At 32.6% G+C, this 24,330-nt stretch overlaps 1 protein-coding gene, 2 long non-coding RNA genes and 1 pseudogene across 3 annotated transcripts; all 4 read right to left on the bottom strand.

The window, feature by feature from the left end:
• Positions 1-12,649: 12,649 nt before the first annotated feature.
• Positions 12,650-13,457, bottom strand: LOC146922980 (basic form of pathogenesis-related protein 1-like; annotated as a pseudogene).
• Positions 13,458-13,909: 452 nt separating this feature from the next.
• On the bottom strand, positions 13,910-15,882 carry LOC146922979 (uncharacterized). Its single transcript, XR_015012655.1, has 2 exons — positions 15,743-15,882; positions 13,910-14,135 (listed from the first exon to the last, which is right to left on the bottom strand). It is a non-coding gene; the product is annotated as an uncharacterized LOC146922979 (long non-coding RNA).
• A 1,398-nt stretch (positions 15,883-17,280) lies between these two features.
• Positions 17,281-19,374, bottom strand: LOC146922978 (uncharacterized). Its single transcript, XR_015012654.1, has 2 exons — positions 19,298-19,374; positions 17,281-19,188 (listed from the first exon to the last, which is right to left on the bottom strand). It is a non-coding gene; the product is annotated as an uncharacterized LOC146922978 (long non-coding RNA).
• A 1,172-nt stretch (positions 19,375-20,546) lies between these two features.
• On the bottom strand, positions 20,547-21,854 carry LOC146922977 (uncharacterized). The gene is made up of 3 exons (XM_085711643.1): positions 21,367-21,854; positions 20,846-21,207; positions 20,547-20,761 (listed from the first exon to the last, which is right to left on the bottom strand). Exons 1-3 carry the CDS (start codon positions 21,852-21,854, stop codon positions 20,547-20,549), a joined length of 1,065 nt encoding a protein of 354 aa, XP_085567769.1.
• Positions 21,855-24,330: the final 2,476 nt, after the last annotated feature.

Below are 24,330 nucleotides of genomic sequence, written 5' to 3'. Positions count from 1 at the left end.
CAAGTTTCTCGAAATGTATATAATGACGTTGTTGACAAAGTCTCAAAAAGGCTAGCTGCTTGGAAAGGAAATATGTTGAATAAAGCAGGACGAGCCTGCCTAGTGAAGTCTGTCACAACGGCAATTCCTGTTTATACCATGCAACTCCACTATCTCCCTACTTATGTTTGCAACAGGTTAGATAAGATGGCAAGGAGTTTCCTTTGGGGGGGGGGGGGGGGGGGGGGGGGGAGGGATGGACTCTCTCGAACTTGGAATCATGTTAATTGGAATATGGTTACAACCCCTAAACGCTTTGGTGGCCTAGGTATTCGTGAAGCTAGACTTACAAATTTAGCTCTGCTTGGTAAGTTAGTGTGGAACATGCTTCATAATAAAGATAAATTATGGGTTAAAGTTCTTTCCCATAAATACATGGGCAACTCATTTATGGATGAACAAGAATCATAATAAACCCTCAATCACTTGGCGCGGTATTCAACATGCCATTACAAATTTTGCTGCAGGGTATAGTTTTCGTGTAGGCTCCGGAGACTCATCGATCTGGAATATTGACTGGACACAACTTGGTCCCCTCTGTCAATTGGTCCCATTTGTTAACATCAGTGATTCAGTTATGTGTTTGAAGGATGTGTGGGAGGTGGTAGGTGGAACTTGCAAGACCTTGCCACTATGATACCAACCGATATTGTTCATTATATCCATCAGCTTCCAGCTCCTAATAACTTGGATGTACGACTTCAAGATACGTGGACTTGGACACATGCAAATAAAGGTGAATATACTTGCTCGAGTGGATACCATTGGCTTCTTTAACAAAATAGAGATTGGAATGTGAATTGTAACATGAATTGGCTTTGGCGCCTTAAAGTACCAGCAAAACTCCAACACTTTTTATGGCTATGTTTTCATAATGCTCTTCCTATTAATGCCCGTCGGCATCATTGCAACATGGTAGCTTCTCCAAGCTGCACCCGTTGCTCTTCACCCATAGAGGATATTCTTCATTGTTTACGTGATTGCCCGCACTCTATAGAGTTTTGGCTCGGCTTGAATATGGGGGGGGGGGATGGACTCTCTCGAACTTGGAATCATGTTAATTGGAATATGGTTACAACCCCTAAACGCTTTGGTGGCCTAGGTATTCGTGAAGCTAGACTTACAAATTTAGCTCTGCTTGGTAAGTTAGTGTGGAACATGCTTCATAATAAAGATAAATTATGGGTTAAAGTTCTTTCCCATAAATACATGGGCAACACATTTATGGATGAACAAGAATCATAATAAACCCTCAATCACTTGGCGCGGTATTCAACATGCCATTACAAATTTTGCTGCAGGGTATAGTTTTCGTGTAGGCTCCGGAGACTCATCGATCTGGAATATTGACTGGACACAACTTGGTCCCCTCTGTCAATTGGTCCCATTTGTTAACATCAGTGATTCAGTTATGTGTTTGAAGGATGTGTGGGAGGTGGTAGGTGGAACTTGCAAGACCTTGCCACTATGATACCAACCGATATTGTTCATTATATCCATCAGCTTCCAGCTCCTAATAACTTGGATGTACGACTTCAAGATACGTGGACTTGGACACATGCAAATAAAGGTGAATATACTTGCTCGAGTGGATACCATTGGCTTCTTTAACAAAATAGAGATTGGAATGTGAATTGTAACATGAATTGGCTTTGGCGCCTTAAAGTACCAGCAAAACTCCTACACTTTTTATGGCTATGTTTTCATAATGCTCTTCCTATTAATGCCCGTCGGCATCATTGCAACATGGTAGCTTCTCCAAGCTGCACCCGTTGCTCTTCACCCATAGAGGATATTCTTCATTGTTTACGTGATTGCCCGCACTCTATAGAGTTTTGGCTCGGCTTGAATATGGGGCGTTATAATAATTTTTTCTCTGAATTTGATGTCAACGTTTGGCTTCATGAGATGACAAAGGGTACTTCCTCTATTTTGTTTGTTACAGGAGTATGGTATGCTTGGTGTTGGAGAAACAATACTATTTTTGAGGATCAACATTGGCGTATCCAAGATGTGGTGCGAAAAACCTTTTTGTTACATGATGAATGCATTTGTTACTATCCCAATCTTGGTTTGGAGCCACACTCATCACGTCTCTTAGCTCATTGGATCCCCCCTCCAGAAGGTACACTCAAACTCAATATTGATGGTAGCTTTCTAGAAGATTTTGGTTGTTTAGGTGCTGGTGGTGTTGTTCGCAACCACGACGGAGATTGGATAGCTGGTTTTTCTCACTATGAAGCTGGAGGCAATGCGTTATTAGCTGAGTTACGTGCTATCCAGATAGGTCTTGATTTTTGTAGTAAAAAAGGTTATGTCAACATTATTTGTGAGAGTGATTGTTTGGAAGCAGTTGACCTGATTATTGATGGTCGTGATCATACCTTGCACAATTATGCTACTGGCATCCTTCATATTAAAGATGCTCTACTTGGAAATGGAAATACAACATTGATGCATGTTCTTAAGGAACAAAATATGTGTGCAGATTTTATGGCTAAGGAAGGATCACATGCAAGGTGCTCTGCTCACTGGAACTGCCCTCCGCCTAACATGGAATCTCTCATACTGAGAGATAAGCTTGGAACTTAATTTATTTTCTCCCTCTTTTTTTTTTTTTTCTTTTTTCCTCGTTACATTGTAACACTACCAAAAAAATAAATAAATTAATATTGTTTCATCCGTTTTGATCTTTTGAGAAATTCGACTATTTTGAAACGTATTTGTTTAAATATTTTTTTTGGAAAGATTATTTAACCGATATTAATTTTTACTTATTGGTTTACTTATTTATAGTATGATTTGTGACCATACGGTAATAAACAATGATGATGATAACCCGTACCAAATAAATAATTAGTGTCATATTTTGCACAAAACACATCAATATGGTTTGAAATTGGTTTTTTCTAGATTACCCTCTCTTATTTAGAGGCTATTTACCCCCTCATGATATCAACCAATCAAAATGTAATATACATTGGCAACATTAAATGTCAAATAAATGAGTAAATTTTTTCTATAAAAAAAAACATCAATTTTAGGTAACTTTAATACTTTTAATTTTTATTTAATTATAGACAAGATTATATTATAGGTCCTTTATCTTATTTATTTGTAACACTTTGGTCCTTTATCTTTATTTTTTTTCCGTTTAGGTCTTTTATCTCTCATAAAAGCACATATACATCCTTTTTCTCATTTTTTTATTAAAAAAATACATAATTTTATTTTTTAAAATATATTTTTATTAAAATGAAAAAAAAATCCAGAAATATGATGAAGATGTTCATCATCTCCATCTTCTTTCTTTGAATCTTCATCATCTTCATTGAATCAGAAAAAATTCTGCACAAATATATCTCCAAATATCATGAATTAATGTTATGTTCACCTCAAATCTTCTTTTAAACACAAAAATCAAAACCCTATAGAAAAGAGATTTAGTTTCATCACAAAAAAAAAAAATTAGTTATATAAATTATCACATATTATTATTATTATTTTCTAACTCAATATTCAAACCCGGCATAAAAATAACCCCAAAGTTGAGAGCAGCTTTGCACATCAATTTTGTTGTTTCCAGAACAATCTTAACTTTTGTAAAGCCTAACCCTTCCGCCAATGACTAAGCCTCCACCATCCGCCTTGCAACATTTGTGAAATTAAGGTTTTGATTTTTGTGTTTAAAAGAAGATTTGAGGTGAATATAACATTAATTCATGATATTTGGAGATATATTTTAGTAGAATTTTTTTTATTTAAAGAAGATGATGAAGATTCAAAGGAAGAAGATGAAGATGATGAACATCTTCATCATATTTCTGGATTTTTTTTTTTCATTTTTAATAAAAATATATTTTTAGAAATAAAATTATGTATTTTTCAATAAAAATGAGAAAAAAGATGTATATGTGCTTTTAAGAGAGATAAATGACCTAAACGGGAAAAAATAAAGATAAATAACCAAATTGTTACAAAAAAGTAAGATAAAGGACCTCAAATGTAATCTTGCCTTAATTATATTTAGTTGTTCAATCTTAATTAGTTTACACGAGAAGACTGGATTAGAACAATTAAAATTTCACATCAAATTTCTTTAATCTGAATGTCCTTAAATTTATTCGTTACATTCATAAAATTTCTTCTTCCCATTTTGATTGTTCAATTTTGTCGTTCTAAACTGCCGCATTTTTCAAATTTTCGTGAGAATCGTCGTCGTTCGTTTGATTCCAAATATCGTGAGAATTACCGTTATTTCCAGAAGCACGTCAGATATGGTGAGTTGATTTTTCTTTTTGATTTGATTTTTCTTGGTTGTGAGGTAGTTAATTATAACAATTGAGTAAGTCATCTGTTATACTTTAAGGATTGCTAGCAGGTGTTGCTGCTGTGATGTTTTGGGAGTTTGCTAGCATTTTTTCGGTTGATGCTGAAATGGTTATGTCATGAGACTTTTGTTCTTTTGTTTGGACTTAAAGGTTTTGGCTGATAGTGGGGTAGGTCTATGCGTGTTAGCAGATTTTATTAGGTTGGCTACTTAAATAAAAAAAAAATCACGATACCTGACGCGGTTCTAGAAACAACGACAATTCTCACTATAATTTGAAACTGCAGCAGTTTGGAACGACAAAATTGAACAATCAAAATGGGAAGAAAACGAAAAAGAAACAAGAATTGATCAATAGGGAAGAATAAAGAAGAAATTTGAATGAAGGAGATGTTTTTGTTCTCACGTTCGGGGTTGTGGATTGGAAGAAATTTTATGAATGTAAGTGATGAATTTAGGGACATCCAGATGAAAGAAATTTGATGTAAAAATTTTATTTGTTATAAGTCTTGTAGTGTAAATTAATTAAGATTGAACACCTTAATATAATTAAATAAAAGAGTAAATTACACTCTTTTCCCCTCAAAGATTCTTGAATTACACTCCCCTCCCCTGTTATGTTAAAATATACACTCTCCTCCCCCCTTATTCCAAACATATTAGAAAACATTTCATTCCCCTCCCTTAAGAGAAGCTTGAATTACATTCTTCTCTCTTCTTATGTTAAAATTTACAATTTACTTCCTCAATAATCTAGCAAAAATAAAATAAAATAATCTAACACACTTAAAAAAAAAAGTACCGCGGGTCTATTTTAACATAATCAAAATTTGAATACATATTTTTCGCTATTTTTTATTCACAATTACATTAACATATAATTTTAAACCCTATTATAAAATATGAAACAACCAAAAAATAAAATTACAATAATTACTAAATACAATAAAATATGGTTATATAAAAATTAGTTTTATACTATAAATTATAAACTTAATAGCAAAATATTTAAGTTTAATTACCATTGATATTTAAATTATAAAGAAATAAATTTATTTTTCTTAAATGGTGGTTCAAAATTAGTATATATCATAAAAATATTTATTTATGTTAAAATAGATTAAAGTGTAGTACATATTTAATTATTAAGGGAGAGGGTTGTAATTCAAGCATCTTAGAGGGAGAGGAGTGTAGATTTTATTTTTAAAGGGAGGGATGTGTATATTTTAACATAAGAGGGGAGGGGAGTGTAATTTACTCTAAATAAAAATTAAAAGTATTAAAAGTTACCTTATGATTAAGATGAACTTTTTTATTTTTAGAAAAAATTGATTCATTTATTTGACATTTAATGTTGTCTATGCATATTACATTTTGATTAGTTGATATCATGAGAGGGTAAATTACCCCCTAAACAAGAAAGGGTAACGTAGTTATCACCTTTGAAATTTGGTAATATATTTTTGGTTTGAAAAAAAATTTGGTCCACAAAATATTTAAATTGTTTTAGCAAGTTTTGGTCCCCAAAATTTTTTCATCCCAAAGAATGACAAACGTTTGAAGAATTTTTTCAGAAGGATGCTTCGCTGCAATACATGAACAAGTGTGTCATTTCAGCAAAAAGTTTCACTAATACAACAAGTTGATGTTAGGTACAAGAGGCAAGGCCTTTGAGGACTGAAATTTATTTCTTCTAGTCAACGTAAACTATTGGTGATGTAAATCAAATCAAATATTTACCTCACGTAGGAATATTTATGTGATGGTTGATGCTTAACTGCAATAGTATAATTAATTGGAATGATATCTAATTTGTATTTGTATGAACTAACATCATATACTATTAACTATATTACTTAACTATTAATAAAATAGTTAAACCGTAGTTTTGTTCGTGTGTTTTAATGGTGTTTGTCACTTCATTTACAAACAAAAATAAAAAATCACCGTTAAACTTAGGCTACATGTCAACCTCTCTATCCACGACACGTCAATTTTACTATAAATAGAAGCTGATGTACATTATCGTATTCAAGTTGGGTGGTTGAAATGGAGAAGAGCCTCAGGTGTTTTGTGCGATAAGAAAGTACCACTTAAGCTGAAAAGAAAGTTCTATCGGACAGCAGTCAGACCGGCAATGATGTATGGTACGGAGTGTTGGGCGGTTAAGAGCCAACACGAGAGTAAAGTAAGCGTAGCGGAGATGAGAATGTTGTGTTGGATGAGTGGTAAGACTAGACATGATAGGATTAGAAATGACACCATCCTTATTATATAATCCTAAGCTACAATGTAAACAAAACTTGCAAACCCTAATCTTAGCATTTGAGCGGGAAAAATGTGTTTACTAACTCATTTAATGTCAAATTCAAAATTCAAATTCCTCATACTATACCATAGGTCGCCGAACCCTTCAAATTTCAAATCTCTTAACTAGGAATAAGTGCAGACCCTTCCTGTTCATTCATATACCAATGTTTGCATTTTTCCAATGCTTCTGTTACCAATGGAATGCATCGTAGACAACAACCTCTCAAACCCACCCTCTTCATCATCGTTATCTCTCCTCCCTCTCTTTTCCTCTTCCAAAAATTCTCACCCCCAAAAACCATGACCGCCTCCCTCATCCTCCCTGAACTCCCTCTATCCCACCCTAACAACATCCTCGACATCCATTATCTCCTCCAACGTCCTACTCGCCGTAGCTCAAAACCCCACCCCTGGTCATGGCACTTACGTCGTCGCAGAAGTTCTTCTCCATCGTATCACCACCATCTTCTTCTCTGCCGTATCACGACCATCACCTGTGGCAGCACCAACTCTCGCTTTTTCATCTCCGCCGCAACAATCTCTGATTCCGACCCAACACTTTCTTCTTGGTCAAATTAGATCATCCTCTCTTCTCTCTCATGGTAGCTTCGCATCTAATCCATTCCTCCGCCACAATCATCTCCCTTTTCTTCGCTTCAATCCTCTCTCCTCTTCGCCAACACGAAAATCTCCACCTTCTATTCAATGCTCCGTTCAATTCCGCCCCTGCATCGATATTCACAAGGTAACCCTTTCAATCAATATTAACTTCTTTCCAATTCATGTCAAAAAGGTACGAATTTTACATGTGGGTTTTTAGGGCAATGAAATTTTAAGACGTGGGTCATTGTGTTTTTGTAGGGGATAGTGAAACAAATTGTTGGGTCAACCCTTAAAGATTTGAAAGAGGATGATGGGTCAGATCCAATTACCAATTTTGAGCCTGATAAATCTGCAGCTAAGTATGCTACTCTTTTCAAACAAGATGGACTTAAAGGTGGTCATGTTATCATGCTTGGTACTGATCCTTTGAGTAAAGCTGCTTCTCTTGAAGCATTGCATGCTTATCCTGGTATTTTAGTTTGATTACACCATTTTTTTACTTTTCTGTTCATGCTTATCCTGGTATTTGAGCGCAAGATGCAATACATTTCAGAGCTAGAACACAAGGTTCAGACTCTGCAGACTGAAGCCACTACACTTTCTGCACAACTTACTTTGTTGCAGGTGGGAACATTTATTTAAGTTTGTGAAACCGTGTTTTATTTTAGTAATTTGATCTTAGTTTCTTTTTTTACTAAGCCTTCAATTGATATTGTGGTGTGTTTTGTAAAATTGCGGTGGAAATCCACGCTGACATGAAAGTTACTTATTGTAGCTTCTTTGTTTCCACATTGATAATGTTTTGGAACTAACCAGAATAGTGAGTTGAAGTTAACATTGAAGGCTGTAGTTGCATGGAAGGTTATCTTTAAGGAACAACTTGAAAAGTACAAATTTCACCAATACTTCTTAGATATACCTTCGATACGTATTTCTGACTGACGACACATTTGTCATCTAGATACGATACATCTTTGATACACATATTTCAAACTAAAGGCATATTTCTAACCAAACACATGTGATATTTTGTGATTTGTACACAAAAAGCATTCAATATTTGTTTTAATATCTTCGATACGTATTTCTGACTCAAGACACGATTGTCATAGTTTTTTAGTCAATGTATCTTGCCATGTCCTATATTGATTTTTGTAAGTTTCTCATATCACCATATATGTGTCGTAAAGTATCTGTATCATACTATCTATCTGGACTTCTTTGGAAGTATGATATGTATGTGATCATTTTAGCAGTTGAGCTAATTGTAATGACATGCTATGAAATATGAATTACAGAGAGTGAAAATTTGATTTGAAACTACCATGTTTTTCACGATGTATGTTATATTCTACCATTCTATGCTACTTATAATTTTACTCTTTCCTTTTGTAGCAATTCTTTGTATTATATTGAATCTTACTTAGTTTATTTCAACTTTGAAAATTTTAGTACATTTTAAGCCTCACGGAAACATTGACATATTGTCACGAGAACCATGTTATTCACAGAGATATCAAGCTTGAAAATTTGTTGCTTGATCACGAGGTATATATCTTTCTATTATTTTACTTATATTTGAACTGCTCTTCCAATTATGCTGATGATCTCATCGCCGTTTTAACATCTCTTCGACTACTAAATTTTGTTTTCTTTTTGATAGTGTTTCGATCCATTGCCCATAGATGAAATAATTGTTTTTAGTTGCCTCATACAGATCACAAAGTTCTCTCCCATGTCACCGGCGAGCTGAAGTGGAAGCTCTATGAGAGAAGACGAAACATTGCAAGACAGTTGTTTGGAGCTGTTTGTATAGTAACAATTTTTTTAAGATTTGACTTCTGTCTAATTGTCATTTAACTCCACATAGGTATTGAAATCAGAGTGAGAATAACACTCTTTTAGCTTTTATTTTGTCTATCAATTCTGTGTGCTTTTTTCTTAGTGTTTGTTCACTGATACTTATTGGTTCATGAAACAACATACTGGTTTGATAGCTATATTATTTGTAACTATCTGTTATTGAAAGTAGTTCACTGATAGGAATGCTTAAATTGATTTTGTTTCTAAACTTCAATTTGATTATAAGCGGTAAAAATAGTTTTTACTTTGAATTGGAAAATTACATCAATATTTATATTTGGTGATTGGTGCTGTCCTTTGTACTACTCATGCATAATTATGCTGTACATATATCTCTGTTTTGATTGTACATTTTTGTTCAGACTTCCCTCCCTTCTTCCATAGGCTTTATAGTTCTAGGACAATTTATCAGATTAACATTAAATTTCTTATCATTGATCAAACTTTGGGTTGAGTGAACTTTGTCTTGAGGATTAATAAGTGCTACAAATGAAGCTAAATGCACCATAAGATGGTAAGATTATATATGTCGCAGCCTCCTTGCATAGGTTAACTTTATGGCACCTCAAAGACTCAAACACACTTCAGCTTAAACCTTTCCTGCCTTCCCCCCACTTCTCATTGCTTCCATCCAGCCATGGCTCACAATAACATCCAGACCTTTTTGACGTACAAGTTGTTGACGGGCATGGATACTCTTATCTCTGATGTTGTGTTATGTTTCAGTTTGTTTTGATTCAAGACTATCTAACATATTGTTGTTATCATTTTTCTGTATCTGCAGCTCCTTTGGAATTTTACCCTTGCATTTGTCCGTTCACGTGAACCGCATTACAAGATCGAGGTTGAATGGAAGCAATTTTGTTCAAGCTGAAGACTAACTGTGGAGTCATTTATCAGGATTGGTGTACCGAATATTGGAGATAATACTTCTTTCTTTATCACATTGAATTTTTAGATTATGCATTTGGTTGTCGAAGTGTATATATTCTGAGCGTTTATTGTCATTTTCATTCAGATGTGATAAATTATGTACTTTGCCCTTATGCACTGATCCCAGCATGGCTTATGTTATTGGACTATTCTACTTTTTAAATTGTACTGCATGAGAAATTGACAAGAAGGATATGGAGTTTCTGAATTCGCTTCATTTTCTTATTATGAAAATATGCTGCTCTATTTGAACTATATACAATGTAGCGTAAACTGATTTTATAATTGTTGATTTACAGTGACTTCAAAATGTGACAGTGTGATTTCAACCGTAATTATAATGAGTTACTCACTAATAGATGACAGTTATGAATTGTACAGGTTATGATCAATTGTAGAAACACCGTGATTTCAGAGCTGCTTTTTACTGTGCTATTATTCAATCTAGAATCACCTCTATTTAGAACGATATTTTTGCAGCGAAATTGTTCGATTTATAGTCACCGCTATTTAGAATCGCAGCTATTTAGGACGAGATTTTTATTGTTTTGTTCTTCACTGTAAAATCACCGCTTTTTAGAACCAACTGTCTTAAATTTGTTATTTTTCTTCACTGTAAAATCAGAGATAAGATGAATACAGATTTTTAATTGTCATTGCACAACTATTTAGTAAAATGTTTTACCCGTTGTGTTCTTCAATGTGGAGTAACTGCTATATAAGACGGGATTTTTTGCACAGCTATTTAGTAAAATAAATTTTCCTGTTGTGTTGTTATTTTTCAATTGCATATCAACACTATGTTCCTCAATTTTCCGACCGTTATTAAGTGAAAAATCACCGCTATTTAGAAACATATTTTCACTGTGTTACCGTATAGTTCAAATCTGTTACCAAGATTATAATCATCAAGCATATCATAAAGGTGTGAAGAATTCATTTTACATAGGCACATTTAAAATGTTCAGGGAAGCATAAAAAAATGCACCAGCACAACTACTCATTTTATGGCACGCTCAAGCATAAAAATGCACTATTTTTCGCAATATCGAGAGTTACCTCAAGGAGTGGTCTGAAGATTCTAATCACCGATGAGAATGGTGTTAGCATGGATTGTATTTTTACTATTAACATTGTATTTGCACCAAAAGCACATTATTTTCTATTTATTTGAATGTTCTATTTGCCGTCAATATGACCCGTGCGGCAGCACGGGTGCATGGTCTAGTTAGAGAGAGAATGGGGGTAACACTTATAGTAGAAACGTTGGTAGAAAATAAACTTAGATGGTTTGGACATGTATAGAGAAGACCCGTAGATGCCATTGTAAGAAGAGTAGATCAAATGGAGGAGAGTCATGTTAAAAGAGGTAGGGGAAGACCTAAGAAAACCATTAGAGAAACCATTAGAAAAGATTTAGAGGTCAATGAGTTGGATCCAAATATGGTTTTTGATAGAACACTGTGGCGTCATTTGATCCATGTAGCCAACCCCACTTAGGGGGATAAAGCTTGGTTGTTGTTGTTGTTGTATATGTGCTCAACAAGGATTCTCTCAACTAGTTATGTTTCTTAATCAAATATACCAAACTACTAATTATTTTAAGGATTTTTTTTTAACAATGATTTTTTTACAGGGGTAAACCAGAACTCGCTCAAATTACATGAGGGTAAAGGCATATTAACCCAAATTTTAAATAATAAATTTTAGTCTAGTGTTTGAATATAATGTAAATGAACTCTATATTTTTATTGTTAATGTTTTGGAAAATTATGTCAAATGATCCGTTGACCACACTTAAACCAACCAATTCATCAGGCTAAGTTGGTTCGGGTTTGACATAAAACTTTGACGTAATATTATTCAAGTTCCAAATTCAAAACTTAAAGATTAAAAATAATATAAAATATAATATACATTAGGTGTTTGCTAATTGTTTTAGAGATTATATAGAAAGTTTTTTCAGCCAGACAAATTCATATCATTTCATTCATAAGTACAATAGAGATACCTCAACAACAACAAAAAAAGTACAGTAGAGAAAATGTGATGATTTTTTAATGGAAACTATAATGATTTATATCATGAACGATGAATGTAAAATATAAATACATGAGTAACAAAATGAGATATTCATTACCTTATAACTGTGAAGGTGTAAAAACAAATCGTCAAACGATTATTTTAAGAGCCCAGTTGTTGAAAAAGGTTGGAAAGGCAAATAAAAAAGCAAACCCAATCCAATTGCTAAACCCTTTTCCTTCGGCTATTCACTGTCTCTTTCTTTCTCTCACCTGAAAGTTGTATGCATTGTACACGGATCCATATTACCTCAGAAAGAATAAGAGATGAAACCACTGCATCACATTCAGGATTCTTGGTATCTAAGAGCACCAGAACTATATCAAACCTACTTAACAAAGGACCGGAGAGGGTTGTATTGACAGACAGAGCTACCTTGTGTTAAGTCAGACAGGTAATGAATTGAAGCAAGCAACAATAAACTATATCGGACAGGATGAAAATTCCCAACCAAGAGGCCAGGGGAAAGAAGTAGATGCACCTCAAAAGTGTACATAAAGAATAATAGAGATTAGGGATTGTAATTCAACGTCATTTTAAGTAATATTAAACTAGAATATATTGATTCAAAGAAATTCAATGTCATTTTTCGGTTTGAAACATAACCTCCTCTTTTTTCTTTCATGTCCCAATCTCTCATCATCTACGAACCCAAAACTTCTATGCACCAATCTCCTTCAATAAGGTCGTTGTCCTTCAATATTGCCTGGTGGTGAATAGCTACAAATGACAAAAACCCAACCATTCTTACATTTGGACTTAGCACAACCAAGATGAACAGTATTACGCCAAATAATTTGAGTATAATGCCAACACTCAACAATTTTAGCACAAGAGTTAGAGTGATAATCATAATCAGGCTTTTCACTTAGCCAAAACTTCACCCGTACCATTCGTTTCACCATAACCTGAAGCAATGTTCTCACCATAAGGGCCCATAGAGTGCTCAAGCTCACAATCGTTAATTCTCTTGTTTGCATAGTTTTGAGCATAGGCTTCAAGGGTGTGGTTCCAAGAAAGTGGACCAACACCAACCTCTTTTCGAGCTTGATTATGTACCTCAAGGTAATCTTGAGGGGAGTTTTGTGCTAGGGAAATATTCATGCAACTAAGGGTTGAGCAAATGAAGAAAATGACTAAGAACATATTATGTGGAGACCTCATTTTAATTTTTCTTAATTGTTACAATTTGGCGAGTGATGGAATATATGTCATGGGTACTTATATCAAGAGTGTGGAGCATATCAAGCCGTAGAAACCGAAGAATTTAGAATATTTAAAGACCATTACTATATAAAAGCAAATGAACCTATTACAATATCATATCGAACTAGAAACTGCCCAATCAAAACTTGGAATTGGCGGAATTCACGGTAAGACATTGAAAAAGGTGGAATTCAATAAAAAGTGGATAGGTAGAATACAGGGTCGGGATGATTCACGAGAGTACAATTCAAGATGAAGTTTTTCTGGATTTTCATGTACCTCTCCTTCTTCCTTTCCTTTTCTTTTTTTAATTCAAAAATTTAACATTTAACATTTTTAATTTTTAAAAATGGTTAATTACACACGTGGCATGCCAAATCAGTGTTGACTTGGTCAAAATTGACCAAAAGGACCAAAGATGCAAATGGGATAAATCTTAGAGGGCTAAAATTGTAGTCTTTGTACACAAGGGACCAAAATCACAACTTTTTAAAAGTTAAGGGGGGAAAAGTACACTTTAACCTAAAATAAAATGTTATAACATAGATGAAAACAATTTAAATCTATTTTATGGTAAAAATAACTTAATATGCTTAAACATATTCCAATATAGTTTAGGAGTTGTACTTTATATCAATAATATCATACTACTTCCCCTACTACTTCTACTAGTGGTAGATTGTTAAGCTACTTCTCCTACTACTACTACTACTTAACCCATTAACTAGGCTTTGCGGACACAACGAACCTTGTAGAGGTGATTGAAGATCTGCAAAGTTGCAAAGCAAAATAGAGTGAGAAAAATAGTAATACAAAACAAAAATCCAACATCAAAATATAGACGCCGTATGAGACATTATATGCGTGTATTTCTGTTTCTCTCAAAAAAATTATCTCATTAAAAAATACATAATAAACCAAAAGACACTAAATTTGACATCAAAATTTTGATGTTTAAAAATCATTTCTCACTTGCTTACAATGACTATTTGTGGTTTTTGTAGGGATCCAAAGTATATTTAGTCATCACATACTATTGCATGCCAGGGATGACATGCTATGAGTTACTTAAGAAAATTACGGTATTTATATTGTTGGTTTGGTGGTTAGTTGCTGAAAAATCTAGAATTATTCACTAAATATTTACATCCTATTTGCAAGAGACATTCAAAAATAAATAATTAAAATAAGTATTTTAAAAGTAAAATATTTCAAAAAATTGAAGGATCCTTAACATAAATAAATGATTCCCTAAAAACATATAAGCAAATGATTAACATGATTAACATAACTATGGTTTAAAGCAAAAATAATGGTAGCATATGAACAAATCACAAATGATGCAATGTCTATTAAGCATATGAAATCATTTTTTGTTTTAGCTATATGTTTTTATCTGTAACTCCAACGTTGTCATTTTGTTTTTATATGTTTTCTCATTTTAAATATTATTCTCTCAATGGAGAAGTTGAACAAACAATATCCTTATCGCTGCAACTTGTTTCAGATAAGCATACACTACTAATAACAATTCAAATGGACCATAAACAAAGTTCAACCAATTACAAATTTAAAAGATTAGTTTCACTGAAAATACTATCCTGTTCTACATAAAAAGCTCACATTGTATATAACAATCACAATTATCAATAGCAATAAAACAGAGAAATGAAATAACACAGTAATATCTAATTTTCTTCATTAAGAACTTAGATTAGATAACTCCGGCTTTTCAAAGAAAAAACAGAAAAGCATGGACATAGTGCAGTGAATCAGAAGATTTAACAAATTCAAAATGTCATAGAATAAACATGATGAAAACATGTGTAAGATGTAATCTAAAGTTACTCATTGCAAATGTTGTACTTAAATCTTCAATTTGCTATGACTCAGGCTTACTAAAATTTCCTAATAACTAAATGAAGTTCTATAAAGGAAAAACTGTTATCACAAAACAAAGCTATTCACACATGAAAACACAGATCAGACCATAAATCCAGTCCACAAATCAACAAAACCAAGACATTTTTGAAATAACACCAAAAAATGGAATCTAAAGCCGGTACAAGATCAGTTCAAATAGATTTCAGATCCAGTATGTAAAAGGTCAGAATCAGATACAGCGTTGCACCGTAAGCATCAACCAGATCACAGATCAGTGACTAGGTATCCAGTATCTACGATCTACTAAATCAGTTACATAGATCAAGCAATAGCAATAACAATTATCAACAACACAAAAGAAATACATGATTAACACAAATCTGAGCATAAAACAGTTAAAATTACTAAAACTGAATGAACAATCGGTGTATTTGTTTCAGATAAGCATACACTACTAATAACAGAGTTTTCAGTATGTTTCAGTTGACTTACCACTGCAAAAAGGATGGATAGGGTGACTCCTTTCAGTATGGATAATACTTCAGTGACATAATGTCACGGTGACATTAAATCTGGGCCACACAAAGGTTTGTGTTGTGTGACTCAGATGTGTTGTATGTGTGACATTAAATCTGGGCCACACAAAGGTGTGTGTTGTGTGGCCCAGATTTAATGTCACGGTGACATTATGTCACCAAAGTGCCACCCTTTCAGTATGGCCTTCAAAAGAAACAAAACGATCTTCCTTGAAATTTCTGCCCTCCTGCGGGCGGCGGCAACTTCCTTGGCGGCCATGTTGAGAGAGAGAGAGAGAGAGAGGCTAGTGGAGTGCTGGACACAATTTCGCATCATGATTGCTTTAAGAATTCTGCTCTTTACCCAAACGGTTTTGCTCATTCCCAAATAAATGACCAAAATACCCCTACGTAAATTAACTTAAGTTAGTGTTAAATTTACGTGACTTAACTCACGCTCCGTGAGTCACGCATGCTGGTTTTAGACATTTCAAAAGCTTTTTGCACTTTGTTTTGTTTCTCTTTCTATTGATACTAGTCGAGATACCCGTGCTACAGCACGGGTAGCGCGGCTTCGCCGCGCTATATGGCCGCGGCTCCGCCGCGTGTCACGTCTCGGCTGCGCTTGTCAAAGTGATTTTTTTTGTCCATGGTGAAAATATGTAAAGTATTTTAAACATAATAATGTATATATTGATCGGTAGTAATGAAAAATTATAAAAAAATTAAATTTTAATATGAACAAATATATATTAAATTTTAGTATTGACGATATTAAAAAAGCTAATAAATAAAAATAATCATAGTTTTTATTTACTAATATGTTTTAGTGTGAAAAATATTAATAAGCATCCAGTGAAAAATCATAATTAATGTATTATATAATATTGTTATCGTAAAATATATTTCATATAAAAACATATGCTAACATATTCCTGTAAAAAAAATAGTGAGATATATTTTTGTTAATATATAGTTCATACACTCATATATATTTTATCAATATATAGTTGTCATTAGATTTCAGAAATAAGATTATATTAATATATTCCCGTAAAACAAACATATACTCATATATCTTTAAAGAAAAAACATATACTCATATATATTTTTATTAATATATAGTCCATACACCCACATATACTTTATTAATATATTAATAAAACTTAGGCAGACGCGGTGTTTAAATAGCAATATTAAAAAATATTAATTAAAACTGATCACTCGTTATAGTTATTAAAATGGGTCCTATGTTACAATTGTACACTCCAACGGGTTTTTTATTGATACATTTTTTATAAAAAAACAACAGAAAAAATTGAACTATGATTAATCATACATAAAAAATACATTTCACAAATAAACATATACTAACATATTTCCGTATAAAAACATATAGGGAGATATATTTTTATTAATATATAGTCCATAGACTCATATATATTTATCAATATATAGTTCCCATTAGATTTCTGAAATAAGAATATACTAATATATTCCCGTAAAACAAACATATACTCACATATATATTTTTATTAATATATAGTTCATACACCCACTTATATTTTTTGAATATATTAATAAAACTTAGGCAGTCGTGGTGTTTAAATAGAGATATTAAAAAAATACTAATTAAAACCGATTACTCGTTGTAGTTACTAAAATGGATCCCGTGTTACAATTATACACTCCAAATGATTTTTTTACTGATACATTTTCATAAAAAAACAACGGAAAAAACTGAAGTATGATTAATCATAATATATTGTATTATTGTTCTTGTTTTAGTATTGACGATATTAAAAAAGCTAATAAATGAACATATATTTCATAAATAAATATATACTAACATATTGCGATAAAAAAATATATAGTGAGATGTATTTTTGTTAATATATAGTTCATATACTCATTTGTATTTTATCAATATATAGTTTCCATTAAATTTCAGAAATAAGAATATATTAATATATTCCCATAAAACAAACATATACTTATATATATTTTTATTAATATATAGTCCATACAACCACATATATATTATTAATATATTAATAAAACTTAGGAAATCGCGATGTTTAATTAGAGATATTAAAAAAATTAATAATTAAAACTGATCCCTCGTTGTAATTACTAAAATGGGTCTCGTGTTACAATTGTACACTCCAATGGATTTTTTAGTGATACATTTAAAAAAAACAGAAAAAATTGAAGTATGATTAATCATAGTATATTATAATATTGTTCTTGTTTTAGTATTGACGATATAAAAAAAGCTAATATATAAAAATAATCATAAATTTTATTTACTAATATGTTTGAGTGTGAAAAATATTAATATGCGTCCCGTGAAAAATATAATTAACGTATTATATAATAGTGTTACCGTAAATACAAAATCATATTCTGCTATAACAACAACACTTGTTAGTTTCCTCTATAAAAATAAACTTGTTAGTAAAACCGAATTGAAAATTAGTAGAGAAAATGGAATTGAAAAAGAAGAGAGATAATGAAAAATGAAAAAAAGTTGGTAAGAAAAAGATAAGAGAGGAGTAAGATTGGGAGAGAAAAGTTTATTATTAAAAAATAAAGGTGAGATATTAAAAAAATTGAGATATTAAAAAATCACTAATTAAAACCGATCACTCGTTGTAGTTACTAAAATAGGTCCCGTCAATTGTACACTCCAATGATTTTTTTTAGTGATACTTTTTCATAAAAAAACAACGGATAAAATTGAAGTATGATTAATCATAGTATATTGTAATATTGTTCTTGTTTTAGTATTGACGATATTAAAAAAGTTAATAAATGAAAATACATTTCATACATAAATATATATTAACATATTGTCGTAAAAAAAACATATAATGAGATATATTTTTGTTAATATATAGTCTATATACTCATTTGTATTTTATCAATATATAATTCCCATTAAATTTCAGAAATATAAATATATTAATATATTCCCATAAAACAAACATATACTCATATATATTTTTATTAATATATAGTCCATACATCCACATATATTATTAATATATTAATAAAACTTAGGAAATCGCTGTGTTTAATTAGAGGCATAAAAAAATACTAATTAAAATTGATCACTATGTACACTCCAACGGGTTTTTTAGTGATACATTTAAAAAAAACAGCAGAAAAAATTGGATTAGATATATATTATTAATATATTAATAAAAGTTAGGAAATCGCTGTGTTTAATTAAAGATATAAAAAAATACTAATTAAAACTGATCACTCGTTGTAGTTACTAAAATGGGTCTCGTGTTACAATTGTACACTCCAACGGGTTTTTTAGTGATACATTTAAAAAAAACAGAAAAAATTGAAGTGTGATTAATAATAGTATATTATAATATTGTTCTTGTTTTAGTATTGACTATATGAAAAAACCTAATAAATAAAAATAATCATAGATTTTATTTATTAATATGTTTGAGTGTGATTAATCATAGTATATTATAATATTGTTCTTGTTTTAGTATTGACGATATGAAAAAACCTAATAAATAAAAATAAACCCATTTTTTTTATTAAAATGGGTCTCGTGTTATAATTGTACACTCCAACGGGTTTTTTAGTGATACATTTTAAAAAAACAACAGAAAAAATTGAAGTATGATTAATCATAGTATATTACAATATTGTTCTTGTTTTAGTATTGACGATATGAAAAAACATAATTAACGTATTATATAATAGTGTTATCGTAAAATACAAAAGTGTAATATGCTATAACAACAGCACTTGTTAGTTTCCTATAAAAAAAACTTGTTAGTGAAACCAAATTGAAAATTAGTAGAGAAAATGGTGTTGAAAATGAAAAGAGAAAATGGAAAATGAAGAAAGTTGGTAAGAAAAAGATAAGAGAGGAGAGTGAGATTGAGAGAGAAAAGTTTATTATTAAAAAATAAAGTTGAGAGAAAAGTTTATTATGAAATAAATAAAAATGAGAGAGAAAATATTATTATTAAATAAAGAAAGTTGAAAAAATGAGTTTTAGTAAAGTGGATTTTGATAGTGGGAAAGAGGTTTTAGTAAAGTGGATTTTGATAGTGGGAAAGGGGTTTTAGTAAAGTGGATTAGTAAAGTGGATTTTGATAGTGGATTTGACAAAAATAACCTTAAAGTTGTAAAGGAAAAAATTTGGAAGAAAATTAGGTATGGGTAGTTAAGTAATTTTGGTAAATACTTGTTTCTATATAATATAATAGATAGATTGTGGGTAGTTGCTCAAAAGCTTTTTGCACTTTGTTTTGCTTCTCTTTCTACTGATATTGTAGGTAGTTGCTAACATTTTGTCTAAATCACATGAAGTGGCCCGTATGCATCCTCTTTCATTTTCTTAGACCATGTACAATGGCAAAACAAATTCAATAACATTCAACACCCACTTTTTCAATTCCCAACACTCCACATCATTTTCTCTCTCTTAATTCAACACTCATTCAACTTTTACCACTCCAATGGTTTTCATTCAACACCCAACCCCACCACTTTTTATTTCTATTCTTATTTAATTTTTGTTTTTATAATTACATAAAATTATAATTATCGATTATAATTAAATTAAAATAATACAAATAATTTTTTTTAAAAAACAATATTTTTTTAAATAATTTATTTTTATTTTCTTAACTTAAAATGCAATACAACAAACTAAGCACACGACATACGAATAGCTTAAAATGCAAGACAACAAACAAGCACACAACACACACGTAATTTATTTAGTACGATACAAATGATCTTCAATTACGAAACATTCCAAACTTTGTCCATATGTGCTTCACTAGATCTGCTTGCAATGCGTGATGAACATTTGGATCACGCAACTCGGATCTAGCACACACATGATTTGCAAAAGTGGGTAACGCCTCGGTCGAGTATGGTTGCGGTGTACTAGATCCACTTCCCTCAGATTGCTCAAAATCGGTCCAACGTTGAGCATATGTATCTTGTTCATCTTCAACAATCATATTATGTAATATGATGCATGACCTCATGATGATACCCAAATCGGCTATGTCCCACAAGCGAGCTGGTTCACGGATGATTTTAAATCGAGCTTGAAGCACTCCAAAAGCACGTTCGATGTCCTTCCGACAGCTCTCCTGTTGTTTTGCAAATAACTTATCGGGTTCACTTTGAGGAAGTCTAATCGATTTGACGAAAGTTGGATAAGAAGGGTAAATACTATCAGCTAGATAGTATGTCATATTATAGGGACATTGATTCACAAAGAAATTCACCCTTGGAGTCTTTCCCTGTTCCACATCATCAAACACCGGTGATCGGTCTAGAACGTTGATATCGTTCAACGTTCCTGGACATCCAGAAAAGGCATGCCAGATCCATAGATCATGAGATGCAACTGCTTCAAGAATAATTGTGGTGGTTCCCTTATCCCCCCTGGTAAATTGACCTTCCCATGCTTTAGGACAATTTTTCCACTCAAAGTGCATGCAGTCAATACTCCCGATCATCCCTGGGAACCCCCGCATTTCACTAACATGTAGTATTCTTTGCAGGTCATCTTGGGTTGGTGCTCTCAAGTACACTTGCTCATACAGTCGTATGATTCCTTTGCAGAATCTAAGTAAGCACTCCAATGTTGTACTACTTCCTATTTTGATGTATTCATCGACCGCATCTGCTGCCACACCATATGCTAACATTCGCATTGCTGTGGTACATTTTGCTAATGGTGATATACCTTCTTTGTTGGTGGCATCAACTCGCTGGGTGAAGTAGTTATCACTACTTGAAAGGTCTCCAACGATTTGAAGGAAAACGTGTTTTTGCATCCGGTACCGACGACGAAACATTGCATCGTCATATGTAGGATCATTGGCAAAGTAGTCGTCAACGAGTCTTTGGTTAGCTGCTGCATGATCTCTATTTAAATATTTTCTTCTACGAGATCCACTACCTGATCCACTACCTTCCTCTATTTTTTTTCGACGCTGAATAAATCGGTTGACCATATAAGTGTCTTCAACATCACGTTTTTTGAAGTAGGCTTCCATATCAAAAGGATTCATATCAATAGGATCCATTGATATTGGAAGTAGATATGAATGAGATTTGGTGATTTTGGAAGTAGATATGAATGAGATTTGTGATTTTAGAAGTAGATATGAATGAGATTTGTGATATTAGAAGTAGATATGAGTCCCTATATATAAGACATTGTGTGGTGGGTATAATTATTAAAGACATATTATTAAAGCAAATAGTATGTGAATTATTAAAGCAAATAAGTCACATGGGACTAGACAACATTAGGGACTGTCACTGAGGACTAGACAACACTGACAATTATTAAAGTAAGCACTGGGGACTAGACAACACTGACAGTTATTAAAGTAAGCACTGGGGACTAGACAACACTGACAATGTTGACCGAATACAAACAAATATTACAGTGAAATTAATTTCCAAACAGCTCACGCTCCAAGTTTTCCAACAGATCTTTTTTCCTGTCATCGAGACGCTCTTGGGAACTTAACTTTACGTACAATTTCATTTTCTTCAATCTGTTTTTCTCTTGTTGCACTGCTGTGCACCCTTTCATTTCTGCGGTGTACTCTTTCATTTCTGCGGTGTACATTTTCAAGTGTTCAATCTCTTGCACCTTCATTTCTTTGAATTGAACCCACTCATGTTCCACCTCCTCCAAGCCAGCGTCCTTGCTTTTCTTTTTTCCTTTATTTTTAGCTGCCTCCCTACCCATTGGACGAGCACTAGATCCTACAGAGTCCTCGTGAGATCTCTTAGATCCACTACTTCCTGAGCCAACATTTCCGCCCACTTGACTGCCTCCCACTTGACTGCCATAACGAGGTTGATCACGGAGAGCACACCATTCTTCCTTTAAAGTAAATTGAACATTCTTCCCACATGCATATATTTCCTGGGCTTTTGCCAACACATCATCTTCCGACCAACCGCTTGCTTGCTGACGCTTAGCGGTATCATAAGCACCAACCCATTTATTTATTAATTTGCTCATATAATTAAAACGGTTTCGGCATGCAATGACATCGCGCGGAGAATCGTATGAGCCATGGTCATTACAATACTCAGCAATTTTACCCCAATATAACACTTGTCTGGTTTCTCACAACAACACTGGATGTTCCATATTTTATCCACCCACTAATTAACACCAAATTTTTTTCAGTGTTCCATGATGGTTGCAGGTTTTTCTTGCTCTTAGGAGTTGTATCTTCTGGGGTGACTTCATTAGATCTTGTCATTCCACCACGATTTATTTGTGATGAAAATTCAGGATATTCACCAAGAGTCTGAATGTAACACCCCGTTTTTCCAACAATCAAATTTCTTAAATATAAATCACAGTTTAACAACTTTAAACGGAATGCTACACTTCTTAAAATTCATAAACTGAATAAATAACAATTTATTCTTCAAAATCATTTAACATAAGTAATTCAAAACTTCGCAGCGGAAATAGTTCAACAATAAAAATAGTCTTTGGCACGCAGGCCTCATCACAAAATCTCATAAGTCTTGTACAACATTTATTCATAAAAATCCATAAGTAATACGTAAGGAATAGAAATAGAAGACATAATCCTATCCCGTTACGTATCAGAGCACCTAAGACACACTTGTGAGGAGTCCACTCACGACCGCAACTAATCTTAGTTACCTGCAAGTTACCCATACGAAGAGCAACATTTTCAAGCAAAGGGGTGAGATTTCTCAAACAATAATATTAAGCAGGTAACTCATAAACTACATTTAACAACATATACATCATATAATTCATTAATTATATCTAACAACTTAACTTCTTTAACTAATATCATTAATCTTCCTACATTAGTCATAAACTATCATAACACTAATCATAAATATCTTCATATATCATCAATTACTAATCTTAACCATCATCATATAACATCAAATAATAGTCACCAACAATCATCACATAGCATCAATATTATAACTCACGTAACATCTTATCATAAATCATATAACATCATAGTCAATCATCAACATAAACATCATAATCATTCGTCTTCATTCATCATAGCACTTCATTAATAACTTATCAACTTGACATCTTAACATCTTAACAACTTGACAACTCGACAACTTGACATCTTAACATCTTAAATCATCTTAAAAACCTCTTGATATGCAAATGCATTTGGTACCAATATAGAGCATCAAGCCCCCAACCAACTTATATGAGCGTAAATAGGCTCTTCAGGGCATCAAGCCCCCATCATAGTGAGCAAAAGCTCCAGTGCATCAAGCCCTCACCCATCGTGTGAATGACTAAGCATTCCAGGGCATCAAGCCCCCAACCAACTTGAATGAGTATGCAATGGACTCAGCTTCCTACAACTTAGACAACTTTATGAACATCTCTTATAATTCCATTATTAGGGACAACTTCTCAAATCTTTACAACTTAGACCGACTTATACAACTCTTATCATCTTAACGTCTTAACATCTTAACATCTTAGCATCTTGACAACATATAGATCACATAAAT

Source organism: Medicago sativa, chromosome 5 (genome assembly GCF_051527215.1).
Source record: "Medicago sativa cultivar Bolivia chromosome 5, Bolivia_mono, whole genome shotgun sequence".
Classification (NCBI taxonomy): domain Eukaryota; kingdom Viridiplantae; phylum Streptophyta; class Magnoliopsida; order Fabales; family Fabaceae; genus Medicago; species Medicago sativa.
Note: the sequence above shows the minus strand (reverse complement) of the source record. Positions and strands in the feature narration are given on the sequence as shown.

Bases quoted from the DNA above. Each gene is read 5' to 3' on its own strand.
- LOC146922977 (XM_085711643.1), bottom strand. From the start codon at position 21,854: ATGGATCCTATTGATATGAATCCTTTTGATATGGAAGCCTACTTCAAA. The intron at 21,208-21,366 runs GTATGAGCAAGT...TCAATTTACCAG, and splicing joins TGCAAAGGAATCATACGACT to GGGGGATAAGGGAACCACCA. The intron at 20,762-20,845 runs GTGAACCAGCTC...TGATTGTTGAAG, and splicing joins AGCTCGATTTAAAATCATCC to ATGAACAAGATACATATGCT.